The 12,760-nt window shown below is 38.9% G+C and overlaps 1 protein-coding gene across 1 annotated transcript in view; it reads left to right on the plus strand.

Annotated features, from left to right (window-relative positions):
- Nucleotides 1-10,291, plus strand: part of stai (stathmin) — a 53,348-nt gene extending 43,057 nt beyond the window's left edge. The window contains exons 3-7 of the mRNA XM_076206136.1: nucleotides 496-668; nucleotides 3,122-3,313; nucleotides 4,476-4,616; nucleotides 4,740-4,880; nucleotides 7,914-10,291. Coding sequence (XP_076062251.1) covers nucleotides 496-668; nucleotides 3,122-3,313; nucleotides 4,476-4,616; nucleotides 4,740-4,880; nucleotides 7,914-7,994 — 728 coding nt within the window. The 3' untranslated portion in view covers nucleotides 7,995-10,291. The remainder of the gene's footprint in view (nucleotides 1-495; nucleotides 669-3,121; nucleotides 3,314-4,475; nucleotides 4,617-4,739; nucleotides 4,881-7,913) is intronic.
- The last annotated feature ends 2,469 nt before the right edge of the window (nucleotides 10,292-12,760 follow it).

Raw genomic sequence — 12,760 nt, forward strand, 5'->3', positions numbered from 1 at the left:
TTCCATTAACATCTGTCCATCTGCACCCCTTCCATTCTCTTTATCTGACTCGGCCCCTATCCCACTCTCTTTAACTTCTTTTTTCTAAAATTTGTCAAACACCTACCCCATTTTACATCTGTTCTCCCATTTGCTTCACTCACATCGAGTTTTACTGTTTGGACAATTCGCAGTCCCACAGTCGCTGGCAATTGTCCTTGGGCCCTCTCATAGGTCTCTCTGAGAAGATATTTGGACTGTTTTTTGATAAAAAATAATATTCACTCCGAAAGTGAAAGCTATAATGAAGATAAATCCCTGTTGAAATTGGGTTGATTCTACTTGCGATTAAACAAATTATGTAGTATAGTTGCGCATTACCTGAGCTGATCTATTTTCTTTTCCAGAGGAAATATCAGCAGCATTATTTCACCGTTGGTTCACATGTGACCTACTCCAACTTCCAAAAGTATACTCACATGAAAAATACATATATTATCTCTTCTCTCTCTACAGCTACTGAAATTCGATGCGAGGAGAAGTCACGTGGAGGCATGTGCTACGAGGTAATCTTAGCTGAGCCTGTGGCAGAGAAACCTGAGTCTGCCAAGGCCACTTCACCTCGGCCAAAGAGTACAACTGCAGAGGATATCCAGCTCAAACTCCAGCAGGCAGAAGACCGTAGGAAGGTAGGTGCCTCGAACCACTGTTAACGGGAAATTTAGCTCAAACTCCTGTAGCCAAAACACCGTAGGAAGGTAGGTATCTCGAACCACTGTTAACAGGCATCAGGAGGTTAGGCTGGTTATTATTTACGGCTAGAACAATTAAGATCAGACTGGGGTGAACATTGATAGAGATGGAATGTGACAAGAGGTCGTCTAGAAAGTGATGTACTTTAAGGTGGAATGCTCAGACTGGTTGCGTGGATTCCATATTTTGTGGCGGGCTGTCCAGACTGTACTAGTGATTATTTAACTCCTTTAGTATGATGGAACTTTATTTTTATCGATCCTTCGTAGAGATCCGAAAAAAAAACTCTTTGTAATGAAGATGATACTGGTAAAGACAAATCTGACAGTTGAGGAACGGACGGCCTACACAGATAAATACACAATGACGGTTATGTAAAGTTGTTGGTCACTCCCAAGTATCGTTTTAGTTAAAGAGGAATCCCCGTACTTAGAAAGAAATGATACTAAAAACTATTAATGACTCTCAAATTGCTTAATGAATCAAGATGATAAAGTGACGAGACGATGGACACCTCAAAGGCAATAGTAATGAGATCCATATACAGTATACGTCGATTCTTAGAAAGAAGTCATTAGACAACTGAGAATAGTTTGTGGGAGTTTGGATAGCCTATCTACTGTTCCTGGCACCGATTTAAGAAGACAAAAGCTTCGGGTTTTCAAGGCCCTTGTGATCCCTTACTTTCTGTGTGGAATGTTACTTAGACCTTCTCCGAACGTTTGAAATTGCGTTTGAATGCCTTTGCCACATAGTCCTCGTGTTGAGTCATCAAAGACTACTAGAGAGACCATCTCTCAAGCAACGGTTCCTCAATGGTACTGACATGAGACAAGCAACTTGCCTTGTCCTCGATGTCTCGCCTTCCGGGACACGGTCGACCCTGCTCTCTATATCACCTCTAAGAGAGAGACGACCCTGAGTGGACAGAGCTAAGATGTTGTGTTAGATAAAACGTATCTGCCTGGAAAGGGAGGGAATGGATTGGAAGTCTGCCTGGGAACTTGCCAGAGGTGACTCAAAGGGTGAAATCGGTTATATGTTGTCACGGGAATTCTTACAACTGATTCCTTTTTCAAACTTGAATATCATAAGTGTGTGTGTGTGTGTGTGTATATATAATGTGTGTGTATATACATATATATGTGTGTATGTAAATGAACGTTGAAATACGTCATACTCAGCGTGAGATGACGTCAGCAACTAGCCAGTCATGACTGCTAAGTTATTCACAACGGGTTTGAGACGTATTGATGTTATTTTTATGCTGGGGCGACAGCAGGATAACCCCTTCCTTGCCCAGGCAAAAGGAAGGTTAGATATGAATTAATAAAATCGCATGGCGGTAGAGATTAGGGAAGAATGGTGAGTTTGTTTCCGTTTTGCTCGACATTACGAAGAGCCGGTTTTGAATCGGACGACTCGCAAACAAAAATGGCGGCTTGAGTAGCCTTGTCTTAGCATGAGGTCGATATGTAATAACAACTGTATATATTTACCTATCTCATGTTGCTGGATTAAAGCAAACTTGTAATAGCCTGTCGCCTTCCTTTTTCATATGTTTTGTTATTATAATGTTCACTGGAACTATGATACTCTATATACCAATGTATGTACACCTTTACAGAGAAAGGGGCGGATGCGAATGCGTGCGTGTGTGTGTGTGTTTGATCCACCATGGTCATGGTCTTGGATCACGTGTTGGACTCACGATCGACAGTTATTTTCCTCCCGTAAGAGAGCTCAGAGCTCATATATGACCGATCTATGGATAATGCTTTGACCTTAAACACACACCTAACTCCCCGCCTACGAGATTTAGATTAACGACTCGAAGCGCAGTGCGCATGAGTGTGTGATTCACCTTGGTCTTTGGATCAGCTGTTGGACTCGTGATCGACAGCTGTTTCCCTCTCGGAAGAGAGCTCAGAGCTCGTATGACCGATCTATGGGTAATGCTGTGACTTACACGCACACACACACCCAACTCCCCGCCCACGAGAGTTGGAATAAAGACTCGAAGTGTGTGTGCTTGCGTATGTGTATTTGTCCATGCACATGATTGTATGTTTGTGTGCGTGTGATCTCTAGTGGAGACCATACCACTGCATTTTCCAGCCTAGGGTATCAGTTATTCTATTTTCTTTTTTTCATCATCTCGTCCAAATAGTGGAAAGCCACTCATATATATACATATAAGAAATCTGTATGTTTCATCCACGATTTTACTCATACGTTTGTCTGGTGATGAAGTATCTGTAAACATCACTACCAAGTCTTCGTCTTCTTTTGCTTTTGTTATTGTGAATCGTCATTTGAAATAACTAGAGATTAATGTTGATTTTTTTTTTCTAAAGATATTTCATGTTTTGTTTCTTGTCTTCCCCAGACGATATCTGCTTACCGAATGTCATTCATTGTGGACCAGCTCTCTAAGCTGGAGGATGCTTCCAGGAAGCGAGAGGAGAAGACAACTGCTTTCATCGCCTCCACCCAGCTGGCACTTGAAGGAAAGCTTGATACCTCATCATCTAATCGGGAAGCCTACCTTAACGGTCTTAAGGCTAAAATTACTGACCATGTAAGTATTTGCTTTTCCTCTGATATGAGCATAAACGTATATTTGTCATAGTATCTGCAAATAGGTTAGTTTATCGACTATTCATACGATTCTAATTTAACAATTCTTTAGTTCAGTGAAGGAAAATACATTTCAAAGAGGATGGAAACTAGTGATGGATAAGAGATGTCAACAGATCTACATACAATTCGTTTCCATAACTTGTTATTCTAAAACGATAAGGAAATATACAATCACAAAATTCAATCAGTTTGGAGCAGTTCCAAACTGTGGATAAACTTCAGCTTATCAGGCACTGTCAACCCAGTTCTTCTCATACTCTTTTAAAATCAGCATTCTCTTGTTTATTTGCTTCAGAACACCAATCTTCAAACCTCTTGACTATATCTGATTGAGGTATAAGAAATCTGATATATTTCTATGATTCCAAGACCCAACCTCTCCATTTCTGTTCTTAGCACAACCTTTCACAGAACAACTCCCTATCGTAACATGTAACTTTTCCCTTCTGGCAAAATACATTTTCAGTCTATCCTTTAACAAACACAATTTGAGAATTCAGAGATTGTGGTTGCCAGATGCATACTCCCTGTCCCTTTTAGTCCCCTCTTGCAGCATACAAGGAGTTCATGGATAATATTTTTGACCCTAAAACTAATTCAATTTATAATGAATGGGTTTCCACTAGTATATTTGCCACAAAGCTTCCACCATCATTAACCTACCCCTGGTCCCTGTTTGTACTTTATGTATTTACCAGAATGCATTCATCTGAATGAGTTTTACAGGACTGAATAAACACCAGACACTCCACTTTTTTTTTTAATAAGATTTAAATAGTAGTTTGCTTTGAACTCTAAATGCTCAGGGTACAGATCATCCCTTCAACGATGATACAAAGTGAACTACCCAAACATATTCCGAAAACTGAGCTGAAGAGATGTATTCAACTTACTAGTGATTTTCCTTCAGTGGTGCTTGTATTACAACATCATGAAAGAAGTAGATGTTAAGGACTCCCAAGTACTGTATCCTATTTGTCCTTAATGTTCTTTGTTGGTTATTTATCACTATGTAACCTGTTTCACACCTATTCTTTTCTTCAGTGAATCTCTACCATACCCTAGTACTGGGAAAATATATAAATGAACCTTTCTTTCAGCTAAACAACGTTGACGGTGTGCGAAGGCAGCTGGATGCACAGACAGAGGAACTCCGCTGTGCTATTCATATCAAGATGAAGTCTGCTGAAGAGAACCGTGATGAGTGCTTGCGCAAGATGCTTGAAAAGCTCAAGGAACATGTAAGAAGTTATCACTTAAGTATTAGTTATACTGTCAGTTATAATTGATGCTCATTGACATGGTACTATGCACTTTTGTATTGAAATGTAGCACTGACTGATAAAACTACTTCCATTTGTCAGGAGGAGTACGCACAACGAGTCAGGCTTGGACATGAGGAAGCTATAAGGCAGCTAGAGGAACGCATCCAGTCCAAACTTGAAATAGCAGAAGCTAAGAGAGAAACTGAAATGCTCAAGAAGATTGAAAACCTTCGTGAACATGTAAGTATGTTGCCTGGTTAGAAATAAGAAAATAACAGGGTCCAACAATGAGCAGATGATTTCCATGAAAACCTTAGGAAATTGAACTCAAGAGTAAACAAACAATAACTGATCATACCAACATGTCCTATGTTGAAATCCTGATTAATTGATATTCCTTATATAATATGAAAGAACAAAATGAGAGCACAGTTGACATTATTCACTTGGAGCTGAGTTAATAGAAAATATATGGAATGGAGGCTAATCTGATTTGGAAGCCATCTACACAACTTTTTAACAACTTCAGACAGCATGGTTTGTCAAACATGAGAAAGGCATGATGGAAAATGTATAGAAACAGTTACAATGACAGGGGAACACTAATATTTTTAAATTGGGTCATGATTCTAACAAGGGAAATCCATACAGTTGGTATCAATTAAAACCCATCAATACGTTGCCCCAGATTTCTTTTGCAGGAAATCCATGACTCCCATATAACTAACAACAACCTCTGGATTAACCCACACATAACTGAAAGAAGTTATTGTGTTGTATGGGTGAGGTGAAAGTAATACAATGTATGATGAGGTTTGCGGTGCCTTGATTGTAATGGCTGCATCTGGGGCAATTTAATCCTGTTGCTAAGCCTATTCTGTGTTGGTGCTAGTCTAAAACTGGATGGTGGTCTAAACATAGTCATACAGTGTGATTCATGCTTGTTATAGGAAGGATTTCACTACTGGGATAATTTCTGGGGCAGATAGGTGGGGTATGGATATGGGGGGGTTAGGCCCCGAATTGTTCCCACTATGTTCAATATTATTTTTAGAAGGAAAATGTGCCTGACAACATTTCCTGCGAATCATCTTCATTACAAACACTTTTCTGAGAGAAATTATTCTTTCTAATGTCCATTTCACAGGAACACCATGTGCAGACACCTGTCATTGATCCATCATTCATGTTTACTTTTCTTTCTCTCCTTGCCCTACCTGACTTTCTAATAGTTTTGGCACTTACAACATCCAGTCCAGCCTCTTCCCCATACTTCAGTTTTGCTACTGAAGTATGGGGAAGTAAGTGGGCACTAATTTGTGCCCACTTAACCCTCCCTGTACTTCCAACTCTCATTTTTTTCTCATTTCCCCAACATTTATCATCTGCTTTCCTCCTCTTCTTTCACACTTAAATTTCTTTTTTTTTGACATTTTCACTTTTATCAGTACAGGATAATGCTCCCCTCAGTACTGTCACATATAATGTCTTTCATCAGCTTTCAGTCCATGGCTGCATAACGAATCATACTTACTGTATTTGACAGCTTATAAGATGCACCCCCCTGAGTCTTATAAAGCCTGTGTCTTATAAAGCCAAGGTTCAGCTTTGGGGTAGTGGCCAGTGGAAAGTGTACAGCAGCAGTGGCCCTTTAATCAAACCACAAACATTTTTGCACATATAAACAAAGAACTGATTACTTTTACACCACAAAATAACTCTTTTTCCAAGGTGATAATTTATAACAAGTCATATTTGTCCATTAATACATATAGAATAACACCAGTCAGGAAGAAATTAAGTGATGGTGCTTAACAATGCACGTACCAAGTCAATACCTGCCCAAATTGAGGTGCATCTTATAAGCTCATGCGAGTTATAAGCCATCATATAGAGTTGTCAATGCCTAATATCTTAGAGTACACTACCCACACCACTGACTACAGTATAGAGAAGGAGGTGGAGGTAAGGAGCCCACATCAGGAGGTACTTAGCTGAGGCCAAAGCTGGGAATCGAAGGATAGTGCACAACTCAAACCCTAAATAAAGCAATTGTGCGAGAACAGCACACTTCTGATTATGCCACCAGTGCGCACAATCAGGCCAGAGCACATCTAATTCTCATCTTAAAACCAACCCAGCTTATGTTGATCTACAGAAAGCATCTGACTCAGTGCATTGTGGGATATTCTGGGATCTATGGATCCGTGGGATTTCTGCAAATGTTTTTGATTTGATGTCTTGGACAGAGTGTTAAGTGTGGAGATGGTGTGCCCAGCTTCTTTCCTGTTAATTCAGGGGTGAGGCATGGGTGAGTCCTTGCTCCAACACTTTTCAACATTTGCATGGACTGGTTGTTAGATATAGTTGTAGATCAATGTCATTGAGCATCCATTGGCGACAGAAAGGTCACTAATCTTCTTTGTCAGAGTCATTGAAAGTCCTGGTTGCAGCCCTCCAGTCAATGTACAGGGAGGTGAGGCCAATTGGACTCCAGGTTTCATAGCCCAAGACTAAGGTTTAGCCATTTTAGGGCTTACTGTATGACACAGTTTAGTCCGTTCATGCATGTGTCAAGGATTCCGAATTCTTGGAAATCTTCACATTACTTTGTACCTTTAGTGTTGTGGGTCATATCAGGAAGTCCTTCGAAGGATTGGTATTGCCCAGTGTTATGGACTCACTCAGCCAGAGTATATGGTATTGTCAATATCTATGCTGCAGGACTAAGATCCAAATCATCAAGATGTCAATCCGTGCTCTGTTTTGTTGTACAGCTGTGAGACATATACAATAAATACTGACTTGTAAATCTCAGTTATGGCTATATGGGCATGTAGCACATATCCTTGATGTTAATCTCATTCACAGGGTTGTCTTCACAAGAGACAACCCTTGATAGGGAAGGTGATGGGCCACAGAACTTAGAGCCTAGGGCAAGTTGCGAAACTGCCGAGAGTTGTTTGGGATGGGAATGGTGGCTACATGGGAGCTTTCTCGGAGAAACTGAGGATTTTCGTGATGGCGTGTGAGTGAAACAACATGACCCCCAAAATAGGCTCCCAATTGATGATGATTATTTTCATTTTATTAGACTTGTGTTAAGTATAATTTGTCCACACACCTGTAAGCATTGCATTCTAAACCCTTGTTTCTTTACAACATATACTTAATACACATGTGAAATTTATCTTTTTCATAACTATGTCCTTATATTTCTTTAATGTGTTATTTTACAAAACGTAAATTAATACTGATGTTTTGTATTGGCAGGACCGACGTGCAGAGCTTGTACGTGCCAACAAGGAGCGTCTTATGGCCAATGAGAAAAATGAAACTAATGCCTCTGGTTAAATGATGATAACCAACTCAAACATCTGTGAAAGCAGTGGTACCAACAGTAGGTTAAAAAATTATGACTCCACTACAATATTCCAAGTCTGTGAACAACTACAACCCATGCTGAAAACTGGAAACAAATGGAAATAGCTTGCTTCCTACTATATTATTAGCCAAATGGAAAAGCTAAAACTTATGTAAATGGCGACCCAACCACTATCCAGGTAAACCAGTCCCATTAAAAGACTCAAGGAGCAAGAAGCAACTCTAACACTTAAATGGCAAAATTAAGTGATAAGACTCAACATGAACCTCCACACTCCTCCACTAAATGCCCTTGCAGTGATCACAGAACTAAGTAATCTGGAACAATGATAAGCCACAGCTGCTATAACTAAAGCTTCCATAACCACCACAGTCTCATATAAACTCAAGTTACCATCAAGAGTACCACAGTACGTACTGTACTCAGTTGATGTTTAGTATCATGATTGGTGGTGTGATAAGAAGTTTATCAGTGTCATATTATCACATGTAAAAACAGAATTAGATAGCTATCCAACTTTTGAGATAAAGTGAAACATTTCCCATCCCCTCAGAACTATCTAATATCCCTACACTTGGTTGAAATTCCTCTAAATGACAACCTTGTGAGTAAGTAAAACTGATATCATGCTGAATTGCATTGTGATGTAACATTCAACTATAATCTTCCAGTAAATTGCTAAGTAACTGTGTGATTACATCAATACGCATTCAGTCTGAGATTTTAAGTATCGTTGAAGGCATGCATGGCTATGTGGGGTAAAATGTGTGATGCCATGGTGGTTAGGAAGCAAGTTGAAGTGGTGTTAATTAATACTAATGATACTAGCCAAAGTAGTAGTTCATACATCAAACATACACACACACTTCTTGTACTTGTATTTTCTTTTATTTTTTACATGATCTTGTTCTTTCTTAATTTTGCTCATTGCTAATGTGGAGTGTTTCTTATTTTGTGTGATTGTTTATAAAGCAGGAAAGTGTTTTTGCAGTTCTTATGATCCTGTTTGTCTGCCTGGACTGTGAATGGAAATCTTCTGATGTTGCTCTCTTTGTCCACTGGAACCTTTGATGTGATTTTTTCCTGGCCTTTGCTTTGTAATCCAATCACATATAACTAATGTAGATTGATATGCAGTAAAGATGGCTTGTGGTTGGTAAAAAGGAACAGGAAGCATCATGTCGGCTCATTACGCATGTAACCTTTTGGTATGTGGTTCAAAGAGTGGTGTCATCATGTGGTGCTTCAGACGCAGCCAATGTCTTTCCCTGTCTGATGGGGGTGGCGATCATGGTGTCACTCATCTGAAAGACGTATTGGCCTTTAGAGTAAGCTTCTGTGATCTTGTTTAATTTTTAAGGATATGTCCTGGATGCACAGACTACAAACAGGTATTTTCAAAACTGCCTTTTCTCCAATGCTGTTTGTAGTCTGTTCAATCATGGCAACACATACTACATTCTTCATAAATTTCTTTTGAATAAGTTCCCAGCATCCAGTTTGGAAAAAAGTGCAGCAAGTTCCCTTTGCCTAAGTAATAACATAGTTCTAAGTGGTTTTGGTGCGGGTTGTTCCAGTAGAAAGGGATGGCAACACCAGTGGCCTGGCAAGCCCAGCTGGGGCTGTCAAGTTCTGCAGTTCCTGCCTGCCTCCCTTAGCTCCTTCATGGTACATTCCCCATTTATATGCAACTTGTTAGTACTACTGAGAAGGTTGGGTTTGACTGATTTGGCACCTAACCTATGGGAGAGGAGGATGGAATGAAAAAATATATAAAAATAATAATAATAAAAAGACAGGGCTGCCACATTTGCTTGAGGGCACGCATGCGTCCAGCACCTAGCCCAATGTGCACCCAAGTCAGCAGCAAAACCACACAAATCATACAGTCCTTCTTTTTACTGCACTGTGGTAATCATTACTGTAATGAAAAAGGAAGACAAGCTTTGGTTTCCCTACTTATTTGTATAGTAAATTCTAGTCAGTGACTTCATTTTGTGGATAAGGAAGGTGTGACACAGGGAAGATAACAGCTCTGGTTCTCAGGACAATACGTCTTGAATCAGTCAAAAGCTGTAACAGGGTGATGTAACTTTGGCTCCCTTCTAAGAGTGCCCCTTGATTTTGCTGTGACTTTTATTGAACGAGTATTTCGCTGTGCCCTTGATTGAATGTCTATTTTTGCAGAGGGATTTGTAGTATGGGTTCCAGCATTCGCAATACCTTCCACATCGTACCTAGTGCTTAATAAATGGTAGACCATCAACTTACTTTTATTTATTCAAACCTCCCTCCATAGTTATTGAACTGGGTGCAAAAGATTACAAAATGTTCCCATACTGATGATATTAGGCCATATAGATAAATCAAACATTGCTGCACATCCACTGGAAAATTAACTGTACACGATAGGTACTTGTCCAAGTTGTCAAGTAAAAAAAATGGTGGACTACAGGACATGTATGCAACAAAGGGAAACTGAGAGAATGCCACTCAAGGAAATAAGATTACTGTTTATGAGGTGAAGGAATACAACAAAGTATTTGAAAAGTTAATGATTATATAAATTCTAAGAAGTGTTGGAAAACTAAATAATGGACTGACTTAGGGTATTATCCAAGAACTGTCAAGTTATCTTAACCATAATACTGTTGAAAGATAATTTTATTTCTTTAGAATAAAAACTGCAATTAAGAATTCAAGTATGAGTAATTACTTATGTAATTAATTATAAACACTGCACACATGAGGTCACCAGGCCAGTGACATTTTTGGGTTGTCTTGATCCTGCGAGCAATCTTTGCTCCTACCCTCCTCAAATCTGTAAAAGACTTACTAAATTATAGAATTAAAAACGGACATTTGCATATACACTGTATATTTAATTTCTGACTCCATTCTCTAACAGCATTTTCCTTTTCAAATATCGTTTCTCACACATCTATGCTAATGGTGATCATGGCGTGTTGTTACCACATGAATACTCTACTTTGTTCAGAAACGATCCTTTCACTACTGTCCACTTACAGTGGCACTGTGCCAGTCAAAGGAATTCTGGCATAGTTGTAAATGACTAGAAAATTTATAATTTACCAAAGTATAGGATAGGGACAATTTAGGTACCACTAATCACATAATAACAAACATCAAACTTATATACATATGTACAGTATATACCATTTGATTTAGCCACCCTCCTTGTAAAGGAGGAAGGCTTTCATAATGTGTATGTGTGTGCCTGTATATACCGTATATATATATATATATATATATATATATATATATATATATATATATATATATATATATATATATATATATATATATATATGGTATTTGATTGAGACACCCCCTTGTAAAGGGGAAAAGGCTTTTAGAGTGTGCCTGTGTGTGTCTGTATATATATACATAGTAGAACCTTGATATAACAAACTCATTGGGGAAGGATCATATGTTATATCAAAAGATTTGTTATGACAGAGGATCTTACAGACAAATGCTCTTTTGTCTATGATGAACAAAGTTTGTTATATTTTGGGGTTTATTTGGTAAATCTGGTGTGAACGAAAGAACATAAAACAACAAGTAGTATCTATATTTTACCTACAGTATACATAAAATATACATGTAGTGCTGTACTCTCACTAAATAATATACATGATAAAGTTATTAATTACTGTTACTGTACATTGTACACAGTATTGTAGTACTATATGTGCAGTGGCCATATGTTTGGCAGGCTTACCGACTTCCTCTGATGTAATGGACATCATCCATTATATCCCAGAAATGTTCAGACATCTACGAGACATTCGTTACATCCAAAATTCGCTTTAGAGGGGTGCAATATATGGAGGGCTTACTGTATATATATATATATATATATATTAATACCATAAAGGCCTTCTCCCTTTTATAAAGGGCCAACTTATTCAAAGCATGTAAACTTACACTTAACTTTCATCCACCCCACACTCATCCAAAAATGCGTTCATTGCCATTTCCATCTTAGCTCCTTGTGGATGAGCTTTTCACTTTTTTGTGGTTTGTCGGGCTAGTACCTGCTCGACCCTCAGCCTTGTCTGTGGTCCAGAACTGTTCATACATGAATGCAGAAGATGGTGCCCATGGTATGCCACTTAAGCAGTGACGATACCCAGAAGAAGTTGATGTATCACATACACGCAGTGATGAAATGTCATCCCTTAATCCTGACGCATTGCTCAAGTCAGAGGCAATGCAACAAGACATTACCTGGTGCCTTCCCCCGCCCCCACCTGCCCTCATCCACTCAAGAACTTAGCAGATCAGGCAAGAAAAAATACCTTTGGGCTCCAAAACTTCCTCCTCCATTTTCAACCTTTTCTCATTCATTTCTATCTTTCACACACTCTTTTTCTTTCTCAACAGACATTCCCCTTTTAATTGGTGCTGCCATCACCAGTTCCATCAACCTTATTTTTGGCCTTCCTATAAAATTCTCTCCAATGATTTGTTTTTCACACTCCTTTTGCTAGTTTTTCTTTGCCAATTCTCTCCATATGACCAAAGTCTCTCAGCACTCTTTAATCTACCCAGTCTACCAACTTTCCATCCCTGCTTTCTTCCTCACTTTTACATTTCTCACTCTGTCCATCCTCATCATCCTTACCATACTTCTTAAACACTTCATCTCAAATATGTTTATTCTCTTCCTTTCTGTCTCCTTCCACTTGCAAGTCTCTGCTCCAAATAA

Source organism: Oratosquilla oratoria, chromosome 22 (assembly GCF_046742065.1).
Source record: "Oratosquilla oratoria isolate Oo_2021 chromosome 22, ASM4674206v1, whole genome shotgun sequence".
NCBI classification, from domain to species: Eukaryota; Metazoa; Arthropoda; class Malacostraca; order Stomatopoda; family Squillidae; genus Oratosquilla; species Oratosquilla oratoria.